Source organism: Sminthopsis crassicaudata, chromosome 3, assembly GCF_048593235.1.
Source record: "Sminthopsis crassicaudata isolate SCR6 chromosome 3, ASM4859323v1, whole genome shotgun sequence".
NCBI classification, from domain to species: Eukaryota; Metazoa; Chordata; class Mammalia; order Dasyuromorphia; family Dasyuridae; genus Sminthopsis; species Sminthopsis crassicaudata.
Genome location: NC_133619.1, coordinates 602,181,186 through 602,206,481, shown reverse-complemented (window position 1 = coordinate 602,206,481; position 25,296 = coordinate 602,181,186). Strand labels below are relative to the sequence as shown.

The following is a 25,296-nucleotide window of genomic DNA, read 5'->3' as shown; positions in this document are numbered from 1 at the left end:
TTTAAAAATAAGTAAAGCTACCCAGGAATATCTTTATTTCCCCTTGAAGAAAAAAGGAATTGGTGGCTGGTTGAGAATAAGAATTAGGATGGTAAGAAATGGCTGTTGGATGGCAATACATGAAGGGCTGTTTCATGATAAAGATATATTGGAATTATTCCATTGAAGTCACTAAATAGAATTTGGAGGGAAGTTTTAGACTCAGCTTTTAGGGAAAACTGCCTACCAGTTATAAATGTAGCTATTTGAAAAGAGACTAGATTGCTTTGAAAGGTAGGGAGCCCCCTTTAATTGAATGGTGTCTGGGACAGGCTGGAAGACCACCCTTCCCTAGGGGAGAGGGGGAATGTTGTAAACAGAAAAGATGCTTCTGATTGGTTGGATAGATGCCATCTATCTATCTAAAGTGCCATCTTCCTTTAGAGGCCTCAGATTCTGTGTGTCTTTCCCTCCAGGCCAAACTTTCTCTTTCCTTCCTTTTTTTTTTTCCATCTCTACTCTCTTCTGCCTGCTGAAAAGTAAAGAGCCTTTATAACCTACTCTGGGAATGGTTGTGTTCCCTAGTAGGTGGGACTTGCCTACAAGAGGTCAGAGACTGACACCTTGTTCTGAGTTATCCCTGGAAACAGTTTCACTGCTTGTGGGTCATTGCTATTATGGTTGTTTGCCGCAGTACTTCATTCAAAAAGAGTGAGTAATTTAAAAAGAAAAATATATTAAGTAGCAGAATGGAAACATTTTCATTTTTATTTCAGACTCCTTTAGATCATCATTTCCTAGCATGCCAGAGCAGGTTGAAGGGTTTCTCAGTGATTCAGAGCTAGGGAGAAGGGGTGTAGTGCTGAGGGTGGTCTTTCAGGGGATGTCCTTAATTTCCTTTATTTAAAAGTTCTTATGAATAATAAGGGAATCGAAAATGAGCTTGTTTAGATTTACAGCACTTTCCAGTGGAATGGGGTGACTGGAAAGAGGAGGATGAGAAACAATTTAAAGATGGCTAGTAGTAGTATTACTGTTGTTATAACTGCCTTATAGAGTTCTTTAAAATTCAAAGAACTTTTATATATTTCTCCAAAACCTTCATTTATGTGGAGCTTTCCTTACAACAGATCCTGTAGGAAAACTGGACAGGCATTTTCCCATTTTTACAAATGAGAAAATAGAGATGGTGTGGGGCAGCTAGGTGGCTAGTGGATAGAGCACCAGCTCTAATTCAGGAGGAGTTCAAATCTGGTCTCAGACACAACACTTCCTAGCTTTGTGACCCTGGGCAAGTCACTTAACCCCAGCCTGGGGGGGGGGGGAAGAAAATAGAGATGGTGGTGGCTGGCCTAAGGCCACATAGCTAATCTAGATTGGAGTTACAAATTCAGTTTTTGAATTTTTTTTTATTCCCAAGTCCAGTGCTGTTGTCAATATAGAACAAGAAAGGGTTTTTCTCTTTTCATGGGTGAGGAAATTGGAGCCCCAAAATTTCACTGCCTTGTCCAAAGTCATACAGTGGTGTCATATCAGAACAAAGACCCAGGGCTTCTCCCTTCCAGTCCAGGGATTTCTCTCATCTCTACTGCTGCTTCCTAAAAGGGCTAGCTGTAGAGTCAGTCACCCCCACAGGAAGAAAACAGATAAGCACTGAAGAGACTTAGAGACCAGCATGTGTTCTTGGCATAAAGGTCAGACTCCCAGGGCTGCCCATTTTTGGCACCCTGACATATTGTTCTGTCATGCCTTGGAAAAGGTTAGTTCTAAGCAAGTTCTCGGAGCCTCTTGAGTCCATAACCATTTCTGGCAAAGGGCTTGTGGTTAGCTAACCACTCCTTTCCTAATCCTGCCTCCTCCAACAAAGTCATACACATTGTTACTGAGATATTGACTTTGATATTTTGTGGAGCTATGATCCCATTGTTCATCATAGGTTCCCTTATTTACTGCCACAGCAGACCTGAGAGGGCCCAAGTGCAGCCTCACTCAAGATTCCTGGACTGGGACCCATCTGGGTTTGTTATGGTGTTGACATGGGCTGGGGAGTCCCTCCCTCTTCTAATGCTGATCAGCCCCTTCTTTGCATTTGTCTAGAGCATTGAGCAGTTAAGTGATTTACCCAGGCCATCCTGCCAGTATATGTGACAGATAAAATTTGAACCATGTCTTGCAGCTTCCTAAGCCAGCTCTCCATTTATTATTCTGTGTTGGTACATCCAGGCTCATATAGGTGCTTAATTAGTAGCGCCTAGTTTGAACCAAATCCTGACTTCAAATAGAAATTCTTTTTAATGTACTATGATAGTTTCTGAAACAGAAGTATTTCCATATTACTATGAGCCCAACAGTAAAAATTTCTGAGTAAATAAGATAGGAGAGTAACATGAAATTCTGTGAACTAGAAGTTAAAACCTTCTCTGTACCAATTCCTTTTTGTCATATGAGGAACTCTTCTTTTTTTTTTTTCCTCATCAAATAGTTCTTTTATTCAGGAGAATAATGAAAGCAAAAGCATAGCTTAATGTCTCTTGGTATTCTTTTTTAAAGAAAAAGTTTTTCTTTTTTTTCTTTTTTGTTTTTTATTAATTTTATAATTATACATTTTTGACAGTATATATGCATGAGTAATTTTTTTTATAATATTATCCCTTGTATTCATTTTTCCAGATTTTCCCCTCCCTCCTTCTACTCCCTCTCCTAGATGACAGGCAATCTCATACATTTTACGTGTATTACAGTATAACCTAGATATAATATATGTGTGTAAATCCAATTTTCTTGTTGCACATTAAGTATTGGATTCCGAAGGTATAAGTAACCTGGGTAGATAGATAGTTGAAAAGTGCAATTGAGAATTGTGATAAGCTAGAATTGTTCTAGGATTGTGAAAAGTGCAATTGAGAATTGTGATAAGCTAGAATTGTTCTAGGATTGTGACAAGTGCAACAGAAAATTGTAAGAAACTAGAATTGGTCTAGAACTGTGATAAATGTAACTAGAATTGTGACAACCTACCTCACTGATATTTGTTAACTAGAATTGTGATGTTTTACCTTGTTGACTTCCCACCTCAGTGTTGACTTCCCACCTCATTGGCATCCAACCTCTTTGGCTTATTATCTTGAGTATGACTTTGATGAATGGGTTGAAAACTTGGGCCACTGTTGAGCCTGGTTCTCATTGTCATACTTCTGTTTACTGATCTGCTGCTTTGTACCTCCTTGGGCATAACACTCTGTCATCTCATGGATCAAGTGAACTATAGCTGGTGCTAAAAGTTTAGCTTGGTGAGATGTGCGGTTCCCGCAAAACAAGAGAAAGGGAATTGTAAGGGGCCTTTAAATGGGTGCCACAGCAAATCCGGAGATTGAATGAGTGGTCCGGAAGTAATTTCTGTGGATATTAGGACTGCCCTGGGGCAGGATCCTGGCTATATTGAGATAGCTTCATAATGGGTGACTCTCTCGCTGATTGGCTGTGTGTGTGACCTCACAGGCCCTATGTAAGCCCACTGCAGGCAGCAATCGCTCTCTTTAACCTGGCGTTCTTCACCCTGGCTTCCTAGCCTGGGTGGCCAAGCCAAGATGGATAGCCAAAAGAGGTAAGGGTTTTGGTAGTGAACACGTGGGTCTTCTGACCAGGTGTTCACTCGGGAACCAACAAGTCAGGGCATCAGTTAGGGCATTATGTGAGTGGGTATAATAAAGGCTTTTAAGATTACACGTGGTTGTTCTTGAGTGCGCTACCGGTTATTAAACTATAGATTCAAGAGATTGTGGCCAGAGACCTTAGAAGGCCTCAGAGGAGGCGAGCCGGGTAGAGTTCACATTGCAAAGGACAGTGATCAAAGGTACTCTGGTGGGTCTAGGACAGACCAGTAATTGTAACTGCCAGTAGAGCACGTTACAGATAGTAGTGCTAACAATTTACATTCACTTCCCAGTGTTCCTTCTCTGGGTGTAGTTGTTTCTGTCCATCATTGATCAGCTGGAAGTGAATTGGATCTTCTTTATGTTGAAGATAACCACTTCCATCAGAATACATCTTCATACAGTATTGTTGAAGTGTATAGTGATCTTCTGGTTCTGCTCATTTCACTCAGCATCAGTTCATGCAAGTCTCTCCAAGCCTTTCTGAATTCATCCTGCTGGTCATTTCTTACAGAGCAATAATATTCCATAGCCTTCATATACCATAATTTACCCAACCATTCTCCAATTGATGGACATCCATTCATCTTCCAGGGAAACCCTTGGCTTGAGAAAATGTTTTATAATTTTATAGTCATCTGGATATTGAAACAGCTAGATGGCACAGGGCCTGGAGTAAGGTAATCCCAACTTCAAATTTAGATTAATCACTTAACCCATGTGGGACCCTAGTGGAATCACTTTTCTGTTTACCTCTAATTACCTCTCATTTGTAAAATGAGCCGAAGAAAGAGATAAGAAGTTCCCAGAGATCTCAAATTGGGCAGATACCAAGGGACTGTTTGGGGGAATTGGATGCTTTTGGGGGATGTGTTACAAATACGGAGTGGGCATTTAAAGAGGAATTGGGAGATAGTAAGAGAAAATTGAATAAAGCTAGGCTGCCAGGCACAACCAGACCTCATTTTTTGAACAATTATATTTTAATCAAGACAAACCCTGAAAGGAGTTATGTGTTCCTGGGAACTTCCTAAATGTCATTAGATTTATTTTCTCCTAGGGACCTTTCAGAAATTGTGATTGTTGGGATTGGAGCCAGAAAAAAAGCCTGGGAGATTACCTGGGAATACACATAGCTATAGCATGGGGAAGGTGGCACAGTGGATAGAGTGACAGACAGACTCTGCTTCCCAAGTTCAAATCCATCCTCAGATCCTTTCTAGCTGTGTGATATTGGGAAAGTAACTTCACTCCATTTGCCTCAGCTTCCTCATCTATAAAGTAAACTGAAGAAGGAGGAGGCAGTCAACTCCAGTATTTTTGCCAAGATAACCCTAAATGGAGTCACAAAGAGTCAGACACAACACACATTGTAATGCATATATTCCTAATAGTGTGTAGAGCCAAGTAACTATTGATATTGGAGAATGTAAAAGACAAGTATGGGGGCAGCTAGGTGACACAGTGGATAGAGCACCAACCTTGAATTCAGGAGGACCGGAGTTCAAATCTGGTCTCAGACAGGGAACACTTCTTAGCTGTGTGACCATGGGCAAGTCACTTAATCCCCGCCTCAGGGGGGGGAAAAAAGAGAGAGAGACAAGTATGATCTTGTGGAAAGGAAATAGGAATCTGGAGGCCTCACTGCTTGTTCTGACTCTGCACTGATTGGTCATGTGCTAATGACCTTGTCCTGTAACTTCAGGAGCTTCAGCTTCTTCCTGTATCAGATGACTGGAATAGTGTCTACCTTTCTGCATCTTTACACCTTAAATTAATCAAATGACAGGGGAATGTACTTGGAAGTTTTGCTAGGAAAAGTGTTATGTAAATGCATGGTATTCTTATAAGTCATTCAGTCCCACACTGCAGTAATTGTCTGAGGAAGTTGTATAACTCCTCTTTCCTCCTAGCATCTGTTTTAATTCCCTTTCTGTTTTAATGGATTATAGAAGAATGGGTCACCAGAGGATCTCCTTGTCTTTCTGGTCCCCTTCATATTGAATCGGCTACTTCTATCTGAAAAACTGTTACCCATATCTGTTACCTTGGGTAACAGTAAAAATTTATCATCTACAAAGTGTCATGGAAGTAGGAAGATCTTTTCTAAGAAATCTGACAATTTATCTTTCTCTATTATGGGGGGGCTAATTTTGCTTAGGAATGAAATATCTAAAGTATCTAGTAAGGTAGTGAAATTAGATATTTTGCTAAATGACTAGGATTTGTATCCTTTTGTTGCAGATTAGGTCCATTGCCTATCCTGATTACCTCCATCTCTCAATTCAAGTTTAACTAAGGTGTTTCTCTTCCCTTTACAGCTGAACTTTCACAAGCAATAAACAGTGGTGCATTACTGGCAAAACCATCCCCACCTTTACCACCCAAGAGAGGGATTCTATCTACTCACATGCCTTCCTCTGAGTCTGCTACTGCCACAACAAAACATCCAAGTGGTCAGAGAGAGGGGAGCAGTTGCTCGGTCTCCAATTCAGTCCAGATAATCCCACCTCCCTCCCCTTCTCCCCCTCTGCCTACTCACAGACCTCCTGAACCCCCATGTTCTCCTCCATTGCCTCCTAAAACTCTTCAAATTGTGCCAGAAATTGAGCACTCCCCCTCCCTTGAACTACTCCCAGATGTCCCTCAGCTGGAAGATCAGGTCTTGGAAGCCCCCAAGAGGACAGCTGAACAAAGCTTTGGAGAACCCAATACCTCCTCTCGACTTCCCCCACTACCATTGCATATCCGCATCCAGCAAGCCTTAACCTCACCGCTGCCCATTACCCCGCCATTGGAGGAATCTCAGAGGGCTCATTCCTTGCTTTTTGAGAATGGCAAAGGCTTTTCAGAAGACAGCGGTACTTTGGGTCGCACCAGGTCACTCCCTATCACTATTGAAATGCTTAAAGTGTGAGTGCCACTTGAGTCTTTCATAATATCTATACTTCTACCCATCAAGATAGCATTCTTTTTTAAATTTATAAATATTGGAAGAAGTGTGTTTCCAGTCTAGATTGTTTTTGTTTTATGTGATACCTAATACATGTATATTATGTCTTTTCTGTCTTACCTATCACTCACTCAATCTTTAGAATTGACTCCCTGTGGGTTCATGCTTTCTTAATAGTATTTTATTTTTCCAAATACACGTAATGATAGTTTTCAATATTTGTTTTTGTAAAACTTTGTCTTCCAAATTTTTCTCCCCCACCTTCCCCTTCCCCAAGACAACCAACTAGTAATTGATTAGAGAAGGTTTTTGTTTGCAACCTTTCCAAGCAAAATTGTGCCTCTGGATTCTACCTATCAACATTTAAAAGACTACTCAAATAATATTTGTTTTTGCACAGTCTACCCATTTCCCAGAAGTATTAAGAAAAATTGTGACTGGATCCACATCATTTTGTGGCCTTGAAGATTTAGTAATTAGCTTCTATCTATAGAGGGTATTCAAGTATACAAAGGCTTTCAATGGTTCCACTATTTAACAAATCATTAACAAATCATTTGCTTTAACCATGTCATTTTACACTCACAAATGTACTGAGATGTATTCATCTCTGGACCTCTACAACTAATAGACAGTTTAAGAGCTTGAAATAAATTGTGAATAATATTTTTAATTTAATGTTTTTTTCCAATTACATTGGGAAAAAAAACAATTTTTGACATTGAGTCCCAAATTACCTCCCTCCTTGAGCAGGCAGTTTTATGTAGTTTTTACATGTGTAATCATGCAAAACATATTTCTATATTAGTCATGTTGTGAAAGAAAACACAAACCAAAAAATAATAACCCACGTCAACAAAACCCAAGCAAAATAAAGTATATAATTCAGTCTGTATTCAGACTCCATCAGTTCTTTCTCTGGAGGTATATAAAATTTTTTTACCATAAATCCTTTGAAATTGTCTTAAATCATAGTATTGCTGGCAATAGCTAACTTATTCACAGTTGATTCTTGTACAGTATTATTATTACTATGTACAGTATTCTAGTTCTAGTTATTTTGTATCAAATTCATATAAGTCTAGGTTTTTCTGAGAGTGTCCTGCTTGTCATTTCAATATATTCCATCACAATCATATATACCAGTTACCTACTTAAGGGCCATCCTCTCAATTTCTAGTTCTTTGCCACCACAAAAAACTGTATGAATATTTTTGTACCTATAGCTTCTTTTCCTTTTTGTTTATCTCTTTGGCATTCAGACCTAGTAATAATATTGCTGGGTCAGAGGATGCAGTTTTGTATCCCTTATTTCTGCATTGTTCTCTATAGTTGTTGGATCAGTTCATATCTTCACCAGTAGGGTATTAATGTGTGAATAATAATGCTTAGCCCTCAATATTAAAGAAAATTTTAGCTTTCATCCCATTGCTCTCTTCTTCCTTAAACAAAAAAGTATTTTGATTATTACAGTGTCTTAGAAACTAAAACAATCTCATAAGTCACTACAATAGGGCCAAGAAAAGCTTAGGTAGAAGTCTCTCAGGAAAAACTGTTATAGATGAGTTGAGGAAATTAGCATAAGTGTTTCATGCTGTTGCCTTATTATTATATTAATGCCTTATTGCCCAATTTTTGGAACTTTTCTCAGATATAATTATTTGGCTTGTACTAGGAGAAAAATAATTGTGCTAATTTGTTAGTCCAGACGATGAAGAAGAGGAGGAAGATGATCAGCCTTGTCCATCAGCTTATGTTGGAGATGTGGCATCTACCTCAGCTATTCCTAAACTCATACCACAGTGTGTGCAGGAGGAAGAAGAAGAAGAAAAGGGGAGTGACTCTGATTCTGAGGGACCCATTTTATATAGAGATGAAGATGATGAAGATGAAAGCCAACACAGTAAGAAATGGGAGAATTTGGATAGAGAGGAAACATGTTTCTTTTCATCAGTCAGACTGATTATGGTCTAAGTAAACATTGTAAATCACTCCCAAGCTTTTCTTACATGATCTTTGCTGTATCTCCTCCCTTTAATAGTACATTCAGGACATCAGTTGGACTTAATAGTTTTTTACAAATTACAAATAGTAATTTATATGGGATTTTGGCAGGGCTCATACATAAAAAGCAAGCTAGAATGTAGACTTCCTATGAAACATGAGGCAACATGACATACACAGAGAGCAGGAAAGCCTTTGCTCAGGTCCCCCCAATAAACATGTACTAGTTATACAATCCTGGGTAAGCGCCTTGGCCCCTCCATATCCTTAGACAGACCTTCAAGGCAGTTGCAGAATAGCTGCTGACCTCCATTAAGAAAGGGAATTTCTGACATCAGTAAAATCAGAGCCCTGATCTGACCCTACGATGATCCTTGTACCAAGTGGTACTTGTTTTTTATTTCATTACATTAGCATGCTTGGAGGAGCCAAAAAGCATACGTAAATAATTGGATATTATACTAAAAAGGAACAGAGTATAGCTCTAGCAACAACAAAAAAGGAATGGGGCAAGTTGACATGGAAAAGAAGTCATTACACCCAACTCTCTAGGCCTTTTTCTCTGTTTGGGTGGAGATTTCCCCATTCTTCCTGGTCAAACAATAAGGAAAGCTCTAATGTCTTTCATTTACTTGTCTTTAAGAGGATTGTAATCAAGCTCTTTTCTCCCTGTTTCTGCTTGTTTTGTAAGCATCTAAACCTTAGAGTTTTTCATATTGGAAACCATTTATTTGTTCCATTACAGGAATATGTCAAAATTTTTCACCTTTATCTCCCAATTTAACTAAATCTCTAAACAGTACTACTGCTATTTGCTCCATTTCTAGCCATCCCAGAGCACTTGGGTGGACACATGGTAGTATGTAATTGAGTAACAAAAGAAGTCCAACAGAAGAGGCTTTTCTCATCTTTAGATGGGCTGTAAGTCAAGACTTTCTCCTCACCTCAAGAAGAAAGAAAGGAAAGAATGGGAAAATGATTTGGGAGACCTTTAAATTTCTTTTTTGTTTTCCTGTGCTACTTTAAACAATATGATAGCTTTTTGTTTCCATTTTACATTATGATTTTGTAAACCTAATCCTTTTTGGTTATAGAGAAAATTGGCAGGGTAGGAGTTCTCTTTTGAGTTCTTCATGTTTCCTCCATATTCTCCAGGTGCTCTGGCTAACAGAGTGAAGAGGAAAGATACTTTGGCCATGAAGCTGAATAACAAACCAAGTGATTCCGACCTGGGGCTGAATTCTTGGCCTCGAAAGAGCAAGGAGGAGTGGAATGAAATCCGACATCAGATTGGGAATACGTTGATCAGGTAGGATGTACACCTGTCCTGCTTTTACCTTTCTGCTGACTTCCAGCCTAGCAGCTCCAACTTCCCTTCAGGCATATTGAATTACATATTGATATTGAATCCATATTGAATTGTCTCATAGGTATCTTAAACTCAGCATATCTAAAATAGAGCTTATCTTTTCTCCCTTCCCTGTTACTGTAGAAGATAGCACTATCCTCCCTGTTCCTAAGGCTCCCAATCTAGGGGTCATCTTAGATAATCGCACCACTTCTCTCTCCTCACCCATCCTCCAATATCTAAGTTGTTGCCAATGCCTACATGACAATTGCAGCTTTATAACATTTCTCAAACATTCCTTCTTTTCAAGTCATTCAAAAACATTCAGCACACTTCCAAAAAAAAAAAAAGTTTGTTTTGGATCCTATAGGCAGCTCCAGAAACTTGTTAAACAGGACAATAATGTGATCCAGTGTGAGCCTTAGGAATATCACTTGAACTACTTTATGAAGAGGGGGTCACTGACATAGAAAGGACCATTAGGAAATTATTGCAGTATCCAAGGATGGAAGATCACTTAGTAGATGAGTCAGGGATGACTGGTTTAGTGAGAAGCTTGAGTGACTGGAAGGTGCAGTCATGGGAGAGTAGTATGTTGGCTGAGAGATATAGGCAAACATGAGAAGTCAAATCTTCACATCCTGCTATGGGACTCAAGAGTACTTTCTACTAGGGATAAATTGTATTTGGGCTGTCAAGCAGTGTGAAAAGTATCTTAACTTTTTGTTTTTAATCAAAAATTTGATGATTATTTTTGTCAAAATTAATTTATCATCATAATTCCAAACATTTTTAACATAGATAAGTATCTAAAGTGACATATTCCATTCCCACCCTCTTCCTGTGCTTTTGAACATCTCTAATAAAGAAGAGTTTGAAGTAAAGTTTGTAAGGGTTTAAACAAGGAAAAAGTTGTAGGTTAACATCTACTCCATTTTTCAGAGCAAAAGTTATATAATCTAATTCTTCAACCTGAAAGATTAAAAAGACTTCTGTGATCTGTATTCTAATCCCTTCATTGTGGGGAAAATTGATACTGCCCTTAGGAAGATCCTAATTGCCTTCTGGGAATAGGGATACCCATGATTTTCATAGTCCAAAGATCTTTCTGTTTCTAAATTTATCATCTCAATCCACATTCTAGAGATTTACCTTTTATTCTTGACCACTTTATCAAGGAAGAAATCTGGATTCTGACTTTAGACTTGAAATACCTATTCTTATTTTTTATTCAACTAAAAATACTTTTTCTATGTTTCCCCATCTATGGAACACATCTATGTGATTTGTCATTTAGATGTGGAATGGATGGAGTTTGGTAGAAAAAGCAGGATTGATTATGTAGATTTAGAAGTTAGATTTGCCAATATGCTGGTTGATTCCATAGGAGTTGATAATCTTTATCCAAGAATATAGACACAGAATGGGAAAGGTCCCAACACAAAGCCTTGGCATAGAACATCCAGATGATGAGCTTACAGAAAGAAAGCCACATTGCAGGGTCACAGAGAGACACAGAGAGAAGAGCATAGAGAAGCAGTAGATAGTATCTAATCCCTTTGTGTCAAGAACAATATGAAGTCTCTAAACTTAGTGACTCTTAAAGGATTTAGTGGGAAGGGATGCTTACTCTTTACAACCTGCTTCCTGAACTTCAGTGTTCTTCTCTAAGTACCTCTAGCATCAAAAAACCTTATTGGCAATAACAGCTGAAAAACTTCATTGGAAAATTCTATGATATACAGATGAAGGGTCTTTATGCAAGAAGTCCAAGGTTGACCTGAACACCCCATATTCATGGATGGAATGTGCTGCTTTTCTCCTGAGTCTGGCAATGTTGTGTGCTATCAGCAAAAAATAATATTGCTCCCCCTCTGATATGCCAGTCCCCCAAAGCAAGTGTGGATCACAGCCTTAATGCTTTGTGTCCTTCTTTTAGGCGACTGAGTCAGAGACCGACGGCAGAAGAACTGGAACAAAGAAATATACTCCAGCGTGAGTAACAGCTGTCACTAGAACTAAGTTAGGTTGTGGTGGGGGGTGTTTTGTACATTGAAGGTTTTGCTTTATTTCTAGACCTTTACATATCATTAAACAAAAAAAAAAAACTCAGAACAGGAAGGAGGCATTTGTACTTGCCATCTTCTATTCCTATCAAGAGTTTTTGCCATGTAAAATTGGATGTGTTGGAAGTAAAACCTCACTGAAGGAACTGATGTAAGCCTTCATCTTTTCCTCTGTATAATAGTGTAACCCAGTGGTCCTCAACTTTTTAAATAGGGGGCCAGTTCACTGTCCCTCAGTCTGTTGGAGGGCTGGACTGTAGTAAAAACAAAAACTCACACTCTGTCTCTGCCCCCCAGCCCATTTGCCATAACCCGGCCGGCCTTAGTTTGAGAACCTCTGGTGAACCTTTGAATACTAGATCCCATGCTAATTGTTCTCACTTTGAGGAATCACAGAATGATGGTGGTGGTGGTGATCACCATAGTACCTAATGTTTCTGTGATGCTTTAACAGTTGCAAAACACTTTATAAACAGTAGAATATGTTTTATGTTCATATACATGGAAACTGTATTTTTAGAAAACTCTTAGGTACTAAGAATCTATGGGGTTCCCCATGTGTTTTTTCTGTGGAAATGTAACAACAAGAATTTGAACTGAAAGTGTAATTTCTGTGACAGCTTTGTTTACTTGCCTTTATTTTGAGGGATAGATTTATAGGGGTTGTTAGTACCAGGGGTGTTTGTGGGCAAAAAACCCAAGCCATCAGCAAGATATTTTTTCACAGAGCAGTCCCTGAATTCCGCTAGTACTTTCTCTTTAGCTACTTTCTCCTTAGCCACTCTTGCTTATTTGGTAGTTTCTGCTCCTTTTTTTTTCCTCCAGGACTTCTAAAAGCTCCCTACTCCATTCAGGAAACAGGATGTTGTGTTCTGTCCAGTTGGCATAAATGAGAACAACTCCTTGAAATATTTTTTGACTTTATACTAGACTGTCATTTGAAAGCAGGGTATTTTAGATATATGGTTATACTTCACTTCAATGAAGGTGTTACTTATGTGTAACACATTGTAGTTCACAAAGTGCTTTCACATCCATTAGTTCTTTTTGCATCCCATGGGAAAGGTGGGAGGCAATTAGAATAGCTGTTGTTCATGAAATTAATAGCTAGCTAATATTTATAAAAACATATACATACACATATACAGATTTATCTACATACATATATTTTATATGTGTAATATATAGTATATATGTGTGTGAGTATGTGTGTATATTTGTTGACTAATCACTAAACATTATTTTTTTTCTGAAGCAATTGGGGTTAAGTGACTTGCCCAGGGTTACACAGATTTGAGGGTTACGCAGATTTGAGGCCAGATTTGAACTCAGGTCCTCTTGACTTCAGGGCTGGTGCTCTAGCCACTGCATCACCTAGCTGCCTCTCAACAAACATTTTAACTAGTTACTATGTATAATCCCTGCCGTCAAAGAGCAGTATAATGAAGGAGGCAAGATATAGAGTTTTATGTAAAAAGAAGCTATAAGCAGACTAAACTAGAGAGAATCAGCAGAAGAAAAGTTCTTTGCAGAACGGTCGGTTAGACTGAGTCTTGAATCCAGAGAAGTTAGGAGGAATAGATGATGAAGAATAGCTTTCTAAGCATGTTGGAAAACCCACAAAAATGCCCAGCTTGGAGGTGTTGCTCCTGTTTGAAGAATAGACAATGAAGTCAGTGCCACTAAATCACTGAGTATGCAAGGGCCATATAAATAAAGAGACTGGAAAGCTTGGAGAGAACCTATTAATTAATGAAGGGTTTTTAAAGCCAAATATAGGGTTTTATATTTGATAGTGTAATTGATGGGGAACTTTTAGAGTTTATGGAATTGTAGAGGGTTGGTAAAAGGTGCCATAGCCAAGCTTCTCAGCTTCAGGAAGATCAGTTTTACTGTTAGTGGAAGATGGACTTTTGACAGGGTGACAGACCAGCGGGATGCTGCAGTAGTTCAGATGTGAGGTGATAGGTTCCTGCTCCACACTAAGAGACCATGTTAGAGGAGGGGAAAAAAAAATGTGTATGGAAGAGATATTATGAAGGGAAAAGCAAGGACTTTGCATCTGATTCATGCTGTTGTTATCCCCATCTTACAGATGAGAAAACTGAGGTATAGAAAGGACAAATGACAAGTGCCAGGATCACCTTTCTACTGATAGGTGGATTTAGAACTCCAATTAGAGGATTATTTCTTTTAGAGTGAAGTCTTCACAGTCTTCAACTGTGACTGGTTTTAAGAAGGACCAAGTCACTTTTAATGTGATCTTAAGCCACATTCACATACTTGGTAAATTTTAAAATAAAGGAACTATGCAACCTGACTTCTGAGTCCCAGACACTCATTTCTTACAAGTGTTGTACCTTATGTGAATTTTTGATGCCAAATGAAAATTTTTCAATATGATAAGTGGGGATCTGTGTTTTCTAGAAATTGAATTTTAAAAATTTATGATTCACTTTGTTATTTCCAATTCTCTAATTGCAGCCAAAAATGAAGCTGACCGGCAAGCAGAAAAACGAGAAATCAAACGTCGACTCACCAGGAAGGTACAAAAATCCTCTCTGTTCCACCTGCAAACAATTCTTCATTGGATTTAGGAGGAAACTCATGGAATTAGAAAAACCATCATTCTCATCTCTTGTTTAAATCCCTCAGTTTTTTTTATTTTCCACATTTTTATGAAATCAATTAATTATTTTATTAGTATATCTCAATTACTAAGGTCACATCTAGGTCATACCATGCAAGGACATCTGCATAATTGGTTGGGATTGCTCCTGGGCACCTGTCTCAAGGAGAATTTTGATAACTTAGCTGGGTATCCAGAATATCAAAGAAATGTACAATTACATCCTGTGAGGATCCATGGTGTGAAGATTTGGGGCCACATTCAAGTTTTTACAGGGTTGTCATGTGTAAGAAGGGTCAGACCTATTTTGCTCGGCTCCCAAATCTAGGAATCATGGGTCAGAGAGGCAGCATGGTCTAGTAGACAGTCAGAAGGACCTGGATTCAAAACCTTCTTTGGATATCTCCTAGCTCTGCCTTTCAAGGCACTTAAACTGCTCTTTTCCCCAACTTCCTCATCTGTAGGGGCTTAGTTAATATTCATATCCTCCAAAAGCTCTTCCAGCTCTGGATCTGTCATTCTGTAAACTAGAGAATGGCAGATTTTGGTTGAATAGAAGGAATAAATTTTTTTGTGGTTAGGACAATCCAAAAAAGGAGTGGAATACTTCATGAGGTCATTTGTTCACCATCAGTGGAAAGCTAAATTGCCCCATAATTGGGTTTGTGGTAGAATAGAATCCTATTTAGATAGAGTTTATACTGGATGACTTAGATGTTTCTTGTCCATACTGTTTTTATTATTCACAAAAATTTAGAAGAAAAAGAGTGTGAAACTTTTCTTAGGGAATCTTATGCCAAGCAACTGTATATCTTAAAATGCTGCAATTTTTTTTAAAATTTTTTTTTATTTTATTTAGAATTTTTTTCCACACTATATATGCATGAGTAATTTTTTTATATAATATTATCCCTTATATTCATTTTTCCAAATTATCCCCTCCCTCCCTCCACACCTTCCCCCCGATGACAGGCAATCCCATACATTTTACATATGTTACAATATAACCCAGATACAATATATGTGTGTAAATACCATTTTCTTGTTGCACGTTAAGTATTGGATTCCGAAGGTATAAGTAACCTGGGTAGATAAGACAGTAGTGCTAACAATTTACATTCACTTCCCAGTGTTCCTTCTCTAGGTATAGTTGTTTCTGTCCATCATTGATCAACTGGAAGTGAGTTGGCTCTTCTTTATGTTGAAGATACCCACTTCCATCAGAATACATCTTCGTACAACATTGAAGTGTACAGAGATCTTCTGGTTCTATTCATTTCACTCAGCATCAGTTGATGTAATAATGCTATATTGATTGTAATGTAATGATGTAATAATGTAATGATGCAATAATATTCCATAACCTTTATATACCATAATTTACCCAACCATTCTCCAATTGATGGACATCCATTCATCTTCCAGTTTCTAGCTACTACAAAAAGAGCTGCCACAAACATTTTGGCACATACGGGTCCCTTTCCGCTCTTTAGTATTTCTTTGGGATATAATCCCAATAGTAGCAATGCTGGTCAAAGGCTATGCACAGTTTGATAACTTTTTGGGCATAGTTCCAAATTGCTCTCCAGAATGGCGGAATTCTTTCACAACTTCATCAACAATGTATGTGTCCCAGTTTTCCCACATCCCCTCCAACATTCATCATTATTTGTTCCTGTCATCTTAGCCAATCTGACAGGTGTGTAGTGGTATCTCAGAGTTGTCTTAATTTAAAATGCTGCAATTTTAAAGCAACTGAGAAGATAGCAGGAAGTATTTGGAGAATGATACTGTGGTCCACTTGTACATAGATATTCTCCAGGCTGCAAGTGGACTCAGGTGATGTTAGCAGATTCCTAGTCAGCTAGAGGTTGTACTAGGTGACCCTAGATACTCCAGGAAGCATGGGGGAGAGAGAGCCTTCTCCCATATTTGCGTGTGAGAGATTAAAGGTAGAAAGAAAGCCTTCTCTTGTCCTCATTGCCCCAGGGAATTGTGAAATAGATGAACCAACATAGATAGAAGAAGAATGAATGGACACACCTAATTTGCTGGCCTGGTGGCCTATTGTTCTGTTGTAGAGGTCCTCAGTCAGTATTTGTGACTTTCATATACATGATCACCTTTTATTTAAAAAGTACTTTTTTTTTTTTAATACAGTTTTTTATTTTCCAAAATACATGCAAAGTTAGTTTTTAACATTCACCCTTGCAAAACCTCATGTTCCAAATTTTCCTCCCTTCCTTTTTCCCTACCCTCTCCCCTAGACAGCAAGCAATCTAATGTAGTTTAACTATATGCGATTCTTCTAAACATATTTCCACATTTTTTTATGCTTCATGAGATAAATCAGATCAAAAAGGGAGGGAAAAAACATGAGAAAATAGTCTCCATAGTTTTCTCCTTGAATGTGAATGGCTCTTTCCATCCCAAGTCTATTGGAATTGCCTTGAATCCCCTTATTGTTGAAAAAGAACCACATCCGTTAGAATTTATCATCACATAATCTTCTTGTTACTGGTTGTACTCATTTCACTTAGCATCAGTTAATGTAAATCTTTCCTACTTTTCTGAAATCAACCTGCTCAACATTTCTTATAGAACAATAATACTGCATTATATTCATATACCATAACTTTTTCAACCATTCTCCAATTGATGGGCATCCATTCATTTTTCTGTTCTTTGCTGAGGGCTGTTGCAAACATTTTTGCACATGTGGCTCCTTTTCCCATTTTTATGATCTCTTTGGGTTACACATCCAAGAGAGACACTATTGGATCAAAGGATATGCACAGTTTGAAAGCCTTTTGGGCATAGTTCCAAATTGCTCTCCAGAGTGGTTGGATTACTCCACCAACAATTCTAGTTCTAGTTTTCCAGCATCCCCTCCAACATTTATCATTATCTTTTCCTGTCATCTTAGCCAATCTGAGGTGTGGAGTGGTAACTCAGTTAGTTGTCTTAATTTTCATTTCTCTAATATTGATTTAGGACATTTTTTTTTCATATGACTAGAAATGGCTTCCTTTTTCTGAAAATTGCTCATTTATCAGTTGTGAAATGGTTTGTAAAAAATTTACCCTTTATGAACATTGAAAATAGCTATTTCTTGATAATCCATTCTTTTTATAGAGCATGTATACAGTGGTAGTCTTTATAAATGCACAAATACATAATTATTTTTTAATCCATGATTGGTACTCTTGCTTTTGTGAAGCTAATGCACTCTTTTCTTCTTATAGCTTAGTCAAAGACCTACAGTTGCTGAACTCTTAGCAAGGAAAATCCTGAGATTTAATGAATACGTAGAGGTAACCGATGCTCAGGACTATGACCGGCGAGCTGACAAGCCATGGACAAAGCTAACCCCTGCTGACAAGGTGCTTAGAAAACCAACTGGCTCAGTAGATACAGTGCCCAAGCTGGAGTGAAGTCATCTCCCTGAATTAAAATCTAGACTCAAACACTTCCTGTGGCTGTCAGACAGTCATTTCCCCTGCCCACCTCAGTTTCCCCATCTGTCAAATGAGCTGAAGAAGGAAATGGCCACCTTCTCCAGTACCTTTGCCATGAAAATGCCAAATGGGATTAGAGAAGGGCAGATATACTGATTGAAAGAAAAAATAGTCCATAGAACAGAAGCTGTGTTCTCACCTTAGGATTATTTATTATTTGATTTGGAGCTTAATTTTCTGTGTTACAAACTATGGGCAAAATCTGATTTTTTTTCTTTTATAAAATTAGAGGCTGAGTGTGGATGACTTAGTAGCCAATGTTCCCAGGTCCTAAACTCCAAGATTCATTTCTCCCCTTGTGTAGTTTAGTTTTGTTTCATGAAAACCTTCTGTTCCAGGATCAGCCCATATATCACCACCTTCATGAAACATTCCTGATTACCCCAAAAAAACCACCTTCTCTCTGCCTTCCCTCAGATTTTCCTTGAGCACTTTGTATGGGGTATTTCTTTACCCAATTACATTTAATTTGTGTGTACCATTATTTTATATCTCCTATATTCCAAGCTCCCTAAGTTCAGGGATGGCTTCATTTTTTATCTCTTTACAGCCAACACCTAGTACAGTGCCTTAATGATTGATTCCAGTGACCTCACTGGCAGAATGCTTTAGACATACTTTCTCATTTGTTTCTGAACTCTGTATAGTGGGTCCACTTATTATCCACTTATTATAAATGATGAAGCTGAAGCTCAGAGAGATTGACTTGCCCAGGGTTATGCGCCAGTATGTATTTCAAGTGACAGTGAGTCCTGATGCCAAGTCTACAACCTAATAGTTGTAGAATTGAACATGAAATACTGTTAAGAAAAACCAGTGAGCTCTTTCATCAGCCCAAAAATGCATAGCTGTTTCTCTGTTTCACTAGTGGATAGGCATGTTTTTGTGATGGTCAAAACAAGGATTATAGCTGGAAATAAAATAGCTAAAAACCTCTTTTTGTCTTCTCTGCAGGCTGCCATTCGAAAGGAACTCAATGAATTTAAAAGTTCAGAGATGGAAGTTCATGAAGACAGCAAACATTTTACACGGTAAGAGACAAAGAATTCCTTTTGCCCCTTTTTGGGGCATGGTTTATGCCTTCTCCCCCCCCCCAAAAAAAAGGCAGGATAGAATAATTTTGAATTTTTATTATTTATTATGTTAATATTAATTATTTTATTTATTATAACAATTTTCTATTATAATTATATATATGTTATATAAATGTATTAATATATGAATAATATAATGCATTAATATATAGTGATAATTATAAATATTAATATTAAATATATTGTTTATAAATGAATATTCATATAATTATTATCTATTATTTTAAAATTATTTTTAAAAATTAAAATTAGATTTTAAAAAAGTTTTTTAATTCAAACACCTTCCTCTTTTCAGTACATGCTTTCTCACATCCAGCTTCCCAGCTGTCTGCTCATAGTTGTTCTTTTTCTCCTGTATCTCAGTGTCCCTGAGCAGGTGAAAGAGCAATAGTTTTACTTGCTCTTCATTCAGTCCTTTCCCATCATCCATCCATCTCTGTTACTGATTTTGATCAGTTGAGCCTTTCCCTAATCAGTTACTTTTTACTTTCTTGCACCATTGTGCATCTTGGCAGACCTCTACCATATTTCTCAGAATTCACTTACAAATGATTTTAGCTGATTATTCTGTGCCTCCTCTTTTCAAATATCCTGTGACCCCTTTTTCTTTTCTCCACTGTCCCCAAGCAGAAGACCTTATCTCCTGCTTCACTCTGAAAGTAGGGGTCATCTAAAATGCTCTCTCAGCTCCCCCTTTACTCCAGGTCTGCTCTTCTCTAGTACTCTAGACCCCTCCTCTCTCATCACATCTCTTTAGCTTCTCATCACTTCTTGTTCACCATGTCCTTTCCCAGGAGCATAACAAAGTCTCTCCCTTTGTTTTTCTTTACAAAAAACTTTGCTTGGTGTTGTCGTTGCCTCTAGCCGATGTTCTTAGCTGTCTCCTGTCTGTTTCACCATCCAGCTCCTCAGAGGAAGGGTCGTTGAATGTTGGTTCCATTTCCTTGGCTCTCACCCTCTTTTGTCCCTTCAAACTCTCCTGAAACTGTTCTTTCTAAGGCTACAAATGTTCTATGACCTGCTAATAGAACTACCATAACAGTTTTTATTTTCATTCCCATCTTTCCATCTGTGTATCTTCTATCCTAGTTCTTCATCTTTCACCTAGCCCATTTCATTATTCTTATTTCTGATTGTTCTTTCTCTTTCTCTCCAGTTTATCCTCCACCCGCTTGCCAAATTGAATTCCTAAACACAGACCATGTAACACTCCTTTTCAAAAATCTTTAGCTGATCCCTATGGCTACTAAAAACCAAAATCATGCCCCTGATATTTACATTCACAATATTACTTTATCTCTTTATCCTTCTTTCCTCTTTCTTCACATAACTATGAATTTTGTGTGCATTTTCTCACTTCCCCCACCTAATCTCCCCAAAAAACAGCCTATGGGATTTTTATCTTTCTGTCCCTGTGCTTAGCACTGTTCATTGTATATAGGAGACTATTTATATATATATAGTTGTTTGGTTGAATTAAAAATACTCTATGATACCATGGTAGGAGTTCTCTCTCCTAATACTGTCAATAGCAGCAATCATTTTGGATGTAGAAAGACATTCTTATAGAAACAATCCATTTGAAAAGGTCCTATGAGATTGGTCTGATTTCATATCTGTCATTACTGTGTCGTGGCAGCCTCCAAATCTAAAGGGACTTAAGTTATAATAATTAAGTCCAGAACAAGAATGGCTCTGCTTATTTACCTCTGGGTACTCTAGTATATTAAAATTAGACTGCATACTGGAATGGGGAACCAGAGTGCCTAATAGACTAGAAATCCTGTTGTAGAAAGGTTAACTGAAGAATCTGGGATATTTAAATACTCTTGAGAAACAGGAGGGTTTGTGACAGTGATCTGCTTTCTAGTCATTGAAAGGCTATTTCTTGAGAAAGAGGTTATATTTCTTTTGTCTGACACCTGGAGGGCAGAGTTTAAGACTAATGAGCAGGAGATAGGGGGCAGACTTCATCCACCTGCAGTTCCTACATTGAATGGATTGCCTTGAGACAAGCCTGGGAATTCCTTGGTGTGGAGAGGATGGAGGGTTGATGCTTGGGTCTCACAGATTTAACTGGGTCAATTTTTGAGGTTTCTGAAGAGTGTGATTCTGTGGCCCTGGAACCCACTAAGCTTTAGCCTTCCCACCTCAGCCTTACATAATACACCTGTTGGGAGAAGAGCAAAGTATTGATTGTGCACGCTCATTATAACCTCTCTCTTGTCTGTCTGATTTTAGCTTCCATCGACCATGATGCTGACTCTGGGGGAGAAGCTTATAAGCCCCCAAACAGGGCTGCTTTCCTGCTTCCATCTCAAAATACATGGAAGATCCTTTAGTTCTCCACAGCATGTCCATAAGTGGACTCGCCATAGTTCGAAGGTGGATGGCATCTCTCTGAATGTAGCATTTCACTGGAACAAATTATCGCAAGGACCCTTGAGGCCAAACTGAACACTATATATACCAGTGCTTTTCCACCTTTACGGACTGCATTTCACAGTTCAAGGGAAGCTCAAAGTTCTTGGGTGGATTTTCAAGTTGTACATTTTGCTGCCCCTAAGAAACTGCTGCCCTACAGGCGTAACATCCACTCAGCAACATGGCAGAGTCCCCAAGCCCCAACCCAGCTGGTGGAGAGACGGAAGCTGCCAGCACCGATCTCCTGGGAACAAGACATGCCGCCCCCCCTCACTGTGGCCTTCCACCCAGCCTGGCAGCAGCTGGGAGAGACAGGGAAGGCCTTGTGGCCTCCTCCAAGGACAGGTCACTTATTCAGGCCAGTCACTGTCTTATACCTCGCGTAGCACAGCAATACTCTTCATCGGACAGCTGGGCCCAAAAGCATGCCCACGATCCACTGACTTCCCCTTTGACACCAGTCAGCCAGGGTCTTGATTGTAAATAGTCTCTAGGGAGTGGTGGGAACATCTTTTTCCTGTTGGCCTTTTATTTCTTTACTCTGAGTTGCAACACCAGATTCTGCATTGGTGAAGTGAGAAATGTGTATTTATATTTTTTCTTGATGCAAAAACAAAATGAAAAGCTACCCATAGATGGGCAGGAAGCAGACACAAATATCACCTCTGTCTGACTGGCTTTTGTACTTTATTATACCAGCCAAATCTCTGCTGATCAAGATCTGCCTTCTCCTTCAGGATAGAGCTGGAGCGTTGGGGAGGGGCCCTCTTCTACCAGCAGCCACAAGCAGTCACACCCAGAGGCCTTGGGCTCCCCCATGACAATGTTTAGGGAGCATCAAAAGCAGGATCTGGCACTGCTTCCTGTCTTGTTCCCTTGGCGGCCTCACCCCAGAGCAGTTGGCCCTTCCCAGCTCCATCTGCCCTCCTTCCTCCAGCTCCCATGTGCCGATCTTTTCATGTCCTCCCTAACACTCAGTGCTCGGCTCATTGTCTCCTAGCAAACCATTGCACACTCAGCCCTCAGCCTGTGCCTGGGCCCTCTCCCCCCTAGGGCTTTTCTCCTTATTCATCACTTTTGCTGTGTCTTCAAAGGAATGACTCAGATGCCCCTAGATGAACTGTCCAACCTTCTTTGTTTCTCTCAGATTCCTACTTGTAAAAGGGGGGTGGGGGGGGGAGAGGGAGTCCTTCTTTCACTGCTGAATGTGGTTTTGTGGTTGGTTTGGTGTGGGGGGATTTTGGGTTTTTTTCCCCCTAAGTTTTGTCCATTGTCCCAGTTTCCTATGTGATTTTTTTTCCTATTTCTTCCCCTTATATAATTTTGTCCCCCTAGTTTGTCCTTCCTTAGGCTCAAATCTGTTCTTTTCTCTTTCCACATCAGTATGTCAGTGTGATGCCTACTGTGAAATAATTGAATTTCAATTCCCAGCTAAGGGCTCAAATGACCTTTAAAGGCAGTGTTTCTTTGGAGACCAGGGAGCCAGTGGGAACTTTTGAGGTGGGTGCTGTGTCCTTTGCCCTTGGAAAGATTAAGGATGACAACAGGAAGGCAAGTTATGGTGCTACCGAAGACTGTGAATTGTCAGCTGAAGGCAGGTGGGCTCAAGTGGCTAACTGCTTACTTGTCTTTTCCTAGTCATTCTGCCTGCCAGAGGCATGGTTCAAACATACCTCTAGCTGAATGAACACACACCAGCATTTTCTGGGGTTTCACAACTTCCTTTTCACTGCCTTTATTTTCCAATCCAAAGGTGCCAAGCTGGTTCCAGGCTTGGTGTCCTGGGTTACCAGTCTGCCTTCTGTGTGCCACCAGGGAGCCTCATAAACTTTTCATCTCATTCATGTCCTTCTTTTTGGGGGGTGGGAGAGACCCAATCTTTTTCAGGGTTTTTTATAAAATGAATTTTGACTTCCCTTTCCTTATAATTATCAAAAATTCATATAATGTAAAGAAGAAATAAAGTTCTTCATAGAAAAACCTGGTATTTTAGACTTCAGAATGCTTTCTTGATGTACAAAATCTCTTTGTAGATGAAATAATTACATTGTATATCAGGCTTCCTATCAATAAATATTAATTATTAAAGTATTATAGATTTTTTAAAATTTCCTATTTTATACACAAAATCTGTGCTGAGTCCTTTGTTTGCCTGTGTGGAAAATTTCTTCAGTTAACCTTTTATGGAACAGTTGAGTGGGGAGTTTATCCAAATTACGACTTAATTTAAAACTAAGTCTAATTGTAACAACACTTATTGGTTCAAATATAACCCAATAATAAACAGAACCTTTGAAATTTTGAAATTAAACCAAATTTCCATTTTAAAATATGTGTATCTCATATTGTATGCCAAGATAAGCTCTAGAAGGGTACATGATTTAGACATATTGGGTGACATTATAAAGTAGAGGGGGAGAATACACACACACACACACACATATATATACATATTTTATGTAGTATGGTTTGGGAGAGAACAGCACCATTACTGCAAATTAGGAGGCACAGTGGGGGGATGGGCAGGGTTCACCTTGGCACAGGTCAGGCATCTGCGGGCAGCAGTCTCAATGACGGATTCCATTTCAGGCAAGAAAAAGAAACGGCAAAGCAGATCATATAAGGGAGTCCTCCTTAAGTGAGTTAGAGTTTTGAAACAAAAGGATAGCACAAGGCTTTTGAAAGAATCACACGTCCTTCTGAAGGGCACCATCAGCCAGGCCAGGAAGATCTTGAGGTCCATAGAAGAGTCAGTTCCCCATAGGTTTCATTGAACTCCCCCTTATCTGGAGTTGGAACATGTATAAGTAACTAGCCCTAAGTTATATCAGTCCTAATGAACAGGAGCGGGGGTTGCAAACAGAGGAAGCAGAACAACTAGGGAAACTGAAGTAGGGCCATTTAGGGAACTGTGGCACAACAGTTCGAATCATTGAATTACCTTCCCCTAGATACCTGGAAGGTCCCAGAACCATAATGTTGACCAATCCTATTTGAGGCAATAAACCAAAATAGAAGTAGAAAAATGCAAGAACTTACATGGCAAGGGCAAATCTGTCCCTGACAACCCCAGAGTTAACAGTGGTACAAAAGCTCCCTGTTGCAACATGACAGATGGAGCATCATCTCAGCCAGAGAATCCAGTTTGAGATGGACAGTTTACTGTGTTAGGTGGTCTGCAGTCATTTGTGCATTTAACTGAGCCTCTGCTTTTAGAGCAGCAGGGCTCAAGACAGTTGTGCTGCTCATTCAGAGGGGCACCCCACTCCAGGGGAGAAGGGTGAAGCTTGGAGTAGCCTGTCCCCACCCAGGATACAGAATTCTGAGTAGAGCCATGAGAATATGCACAGTTACACCATCAAGGCAGGCAAACTCTGAACTTTAGAGGCCTGAAACATCCTTTGAGAAAGCTGAGATACCAATTAAGAATCTGGGGTTACAGTACTGGAGACTTCCAAGTTCCAAGGTGCCTGAATTCTGGTTGTTTCAAAAAAAAAAAAAAAAAAGTGCCAAACACTGAGTCTGCCAGGGTAACTCTAGCAGAATAAGAGATTTCAAAGTTAGTTAAAGCATAACCAACAATCACAGCCCAGTAGGTTTAAGCAAGAAATAAAAACAAAAATGCACT

General features: G+C 39.1%; 1 protein-coding gene across 6 annotated transcripts in view; it reads left to right on the top strand.

The window, feature by feature from the left end:
- Nucleotides 1-23,797, top strand: part of PHACTR4 (phosphatase and actin regulator 4) — a 105,177-nt gene extending 81,380 nt beyond the window's left edge. For all 6 annotated transcript variants that reach the window (XM_074305613.1, XM_074305611.1, XM_074305612.1 and 3 more), the window contains 8 exons: nt 5,954-6,545; nt 8,289-8,488; nt 9,745-9,898; nt 11,877-11,932; nt 14,488-14,549; nt 17,878-18,015; nt 19,105-19,181; nt 21,486-23,797. In XM_074305613.1, coding sequence (XP_074161714.1) covers nt 5,954-6,545; nt 8,289-8,488; nt 9,745-9,898; nt 11,877-11,932; nt 14,488-14,549; nt 17,878-18,015; nt 19,105-19,181; nt 21,486-21,501 — 1,295 coding nt within the window. In that variant the 3' untranslated portion in view covers nt 21,502-23,797. The remainder of the gene's footprint in view (nt 1-5,953; nt 6,546-8,288; nt 8,489-9,744; nt 9,899-11,876; nt 11,933-14,487; nt 14,550-17,877; nt 18,016-19,104; nt 19,182-21,485) is intronic.
- Nucleotides 23,798-25,296: the final 1,499 nt, after the last annotated feature.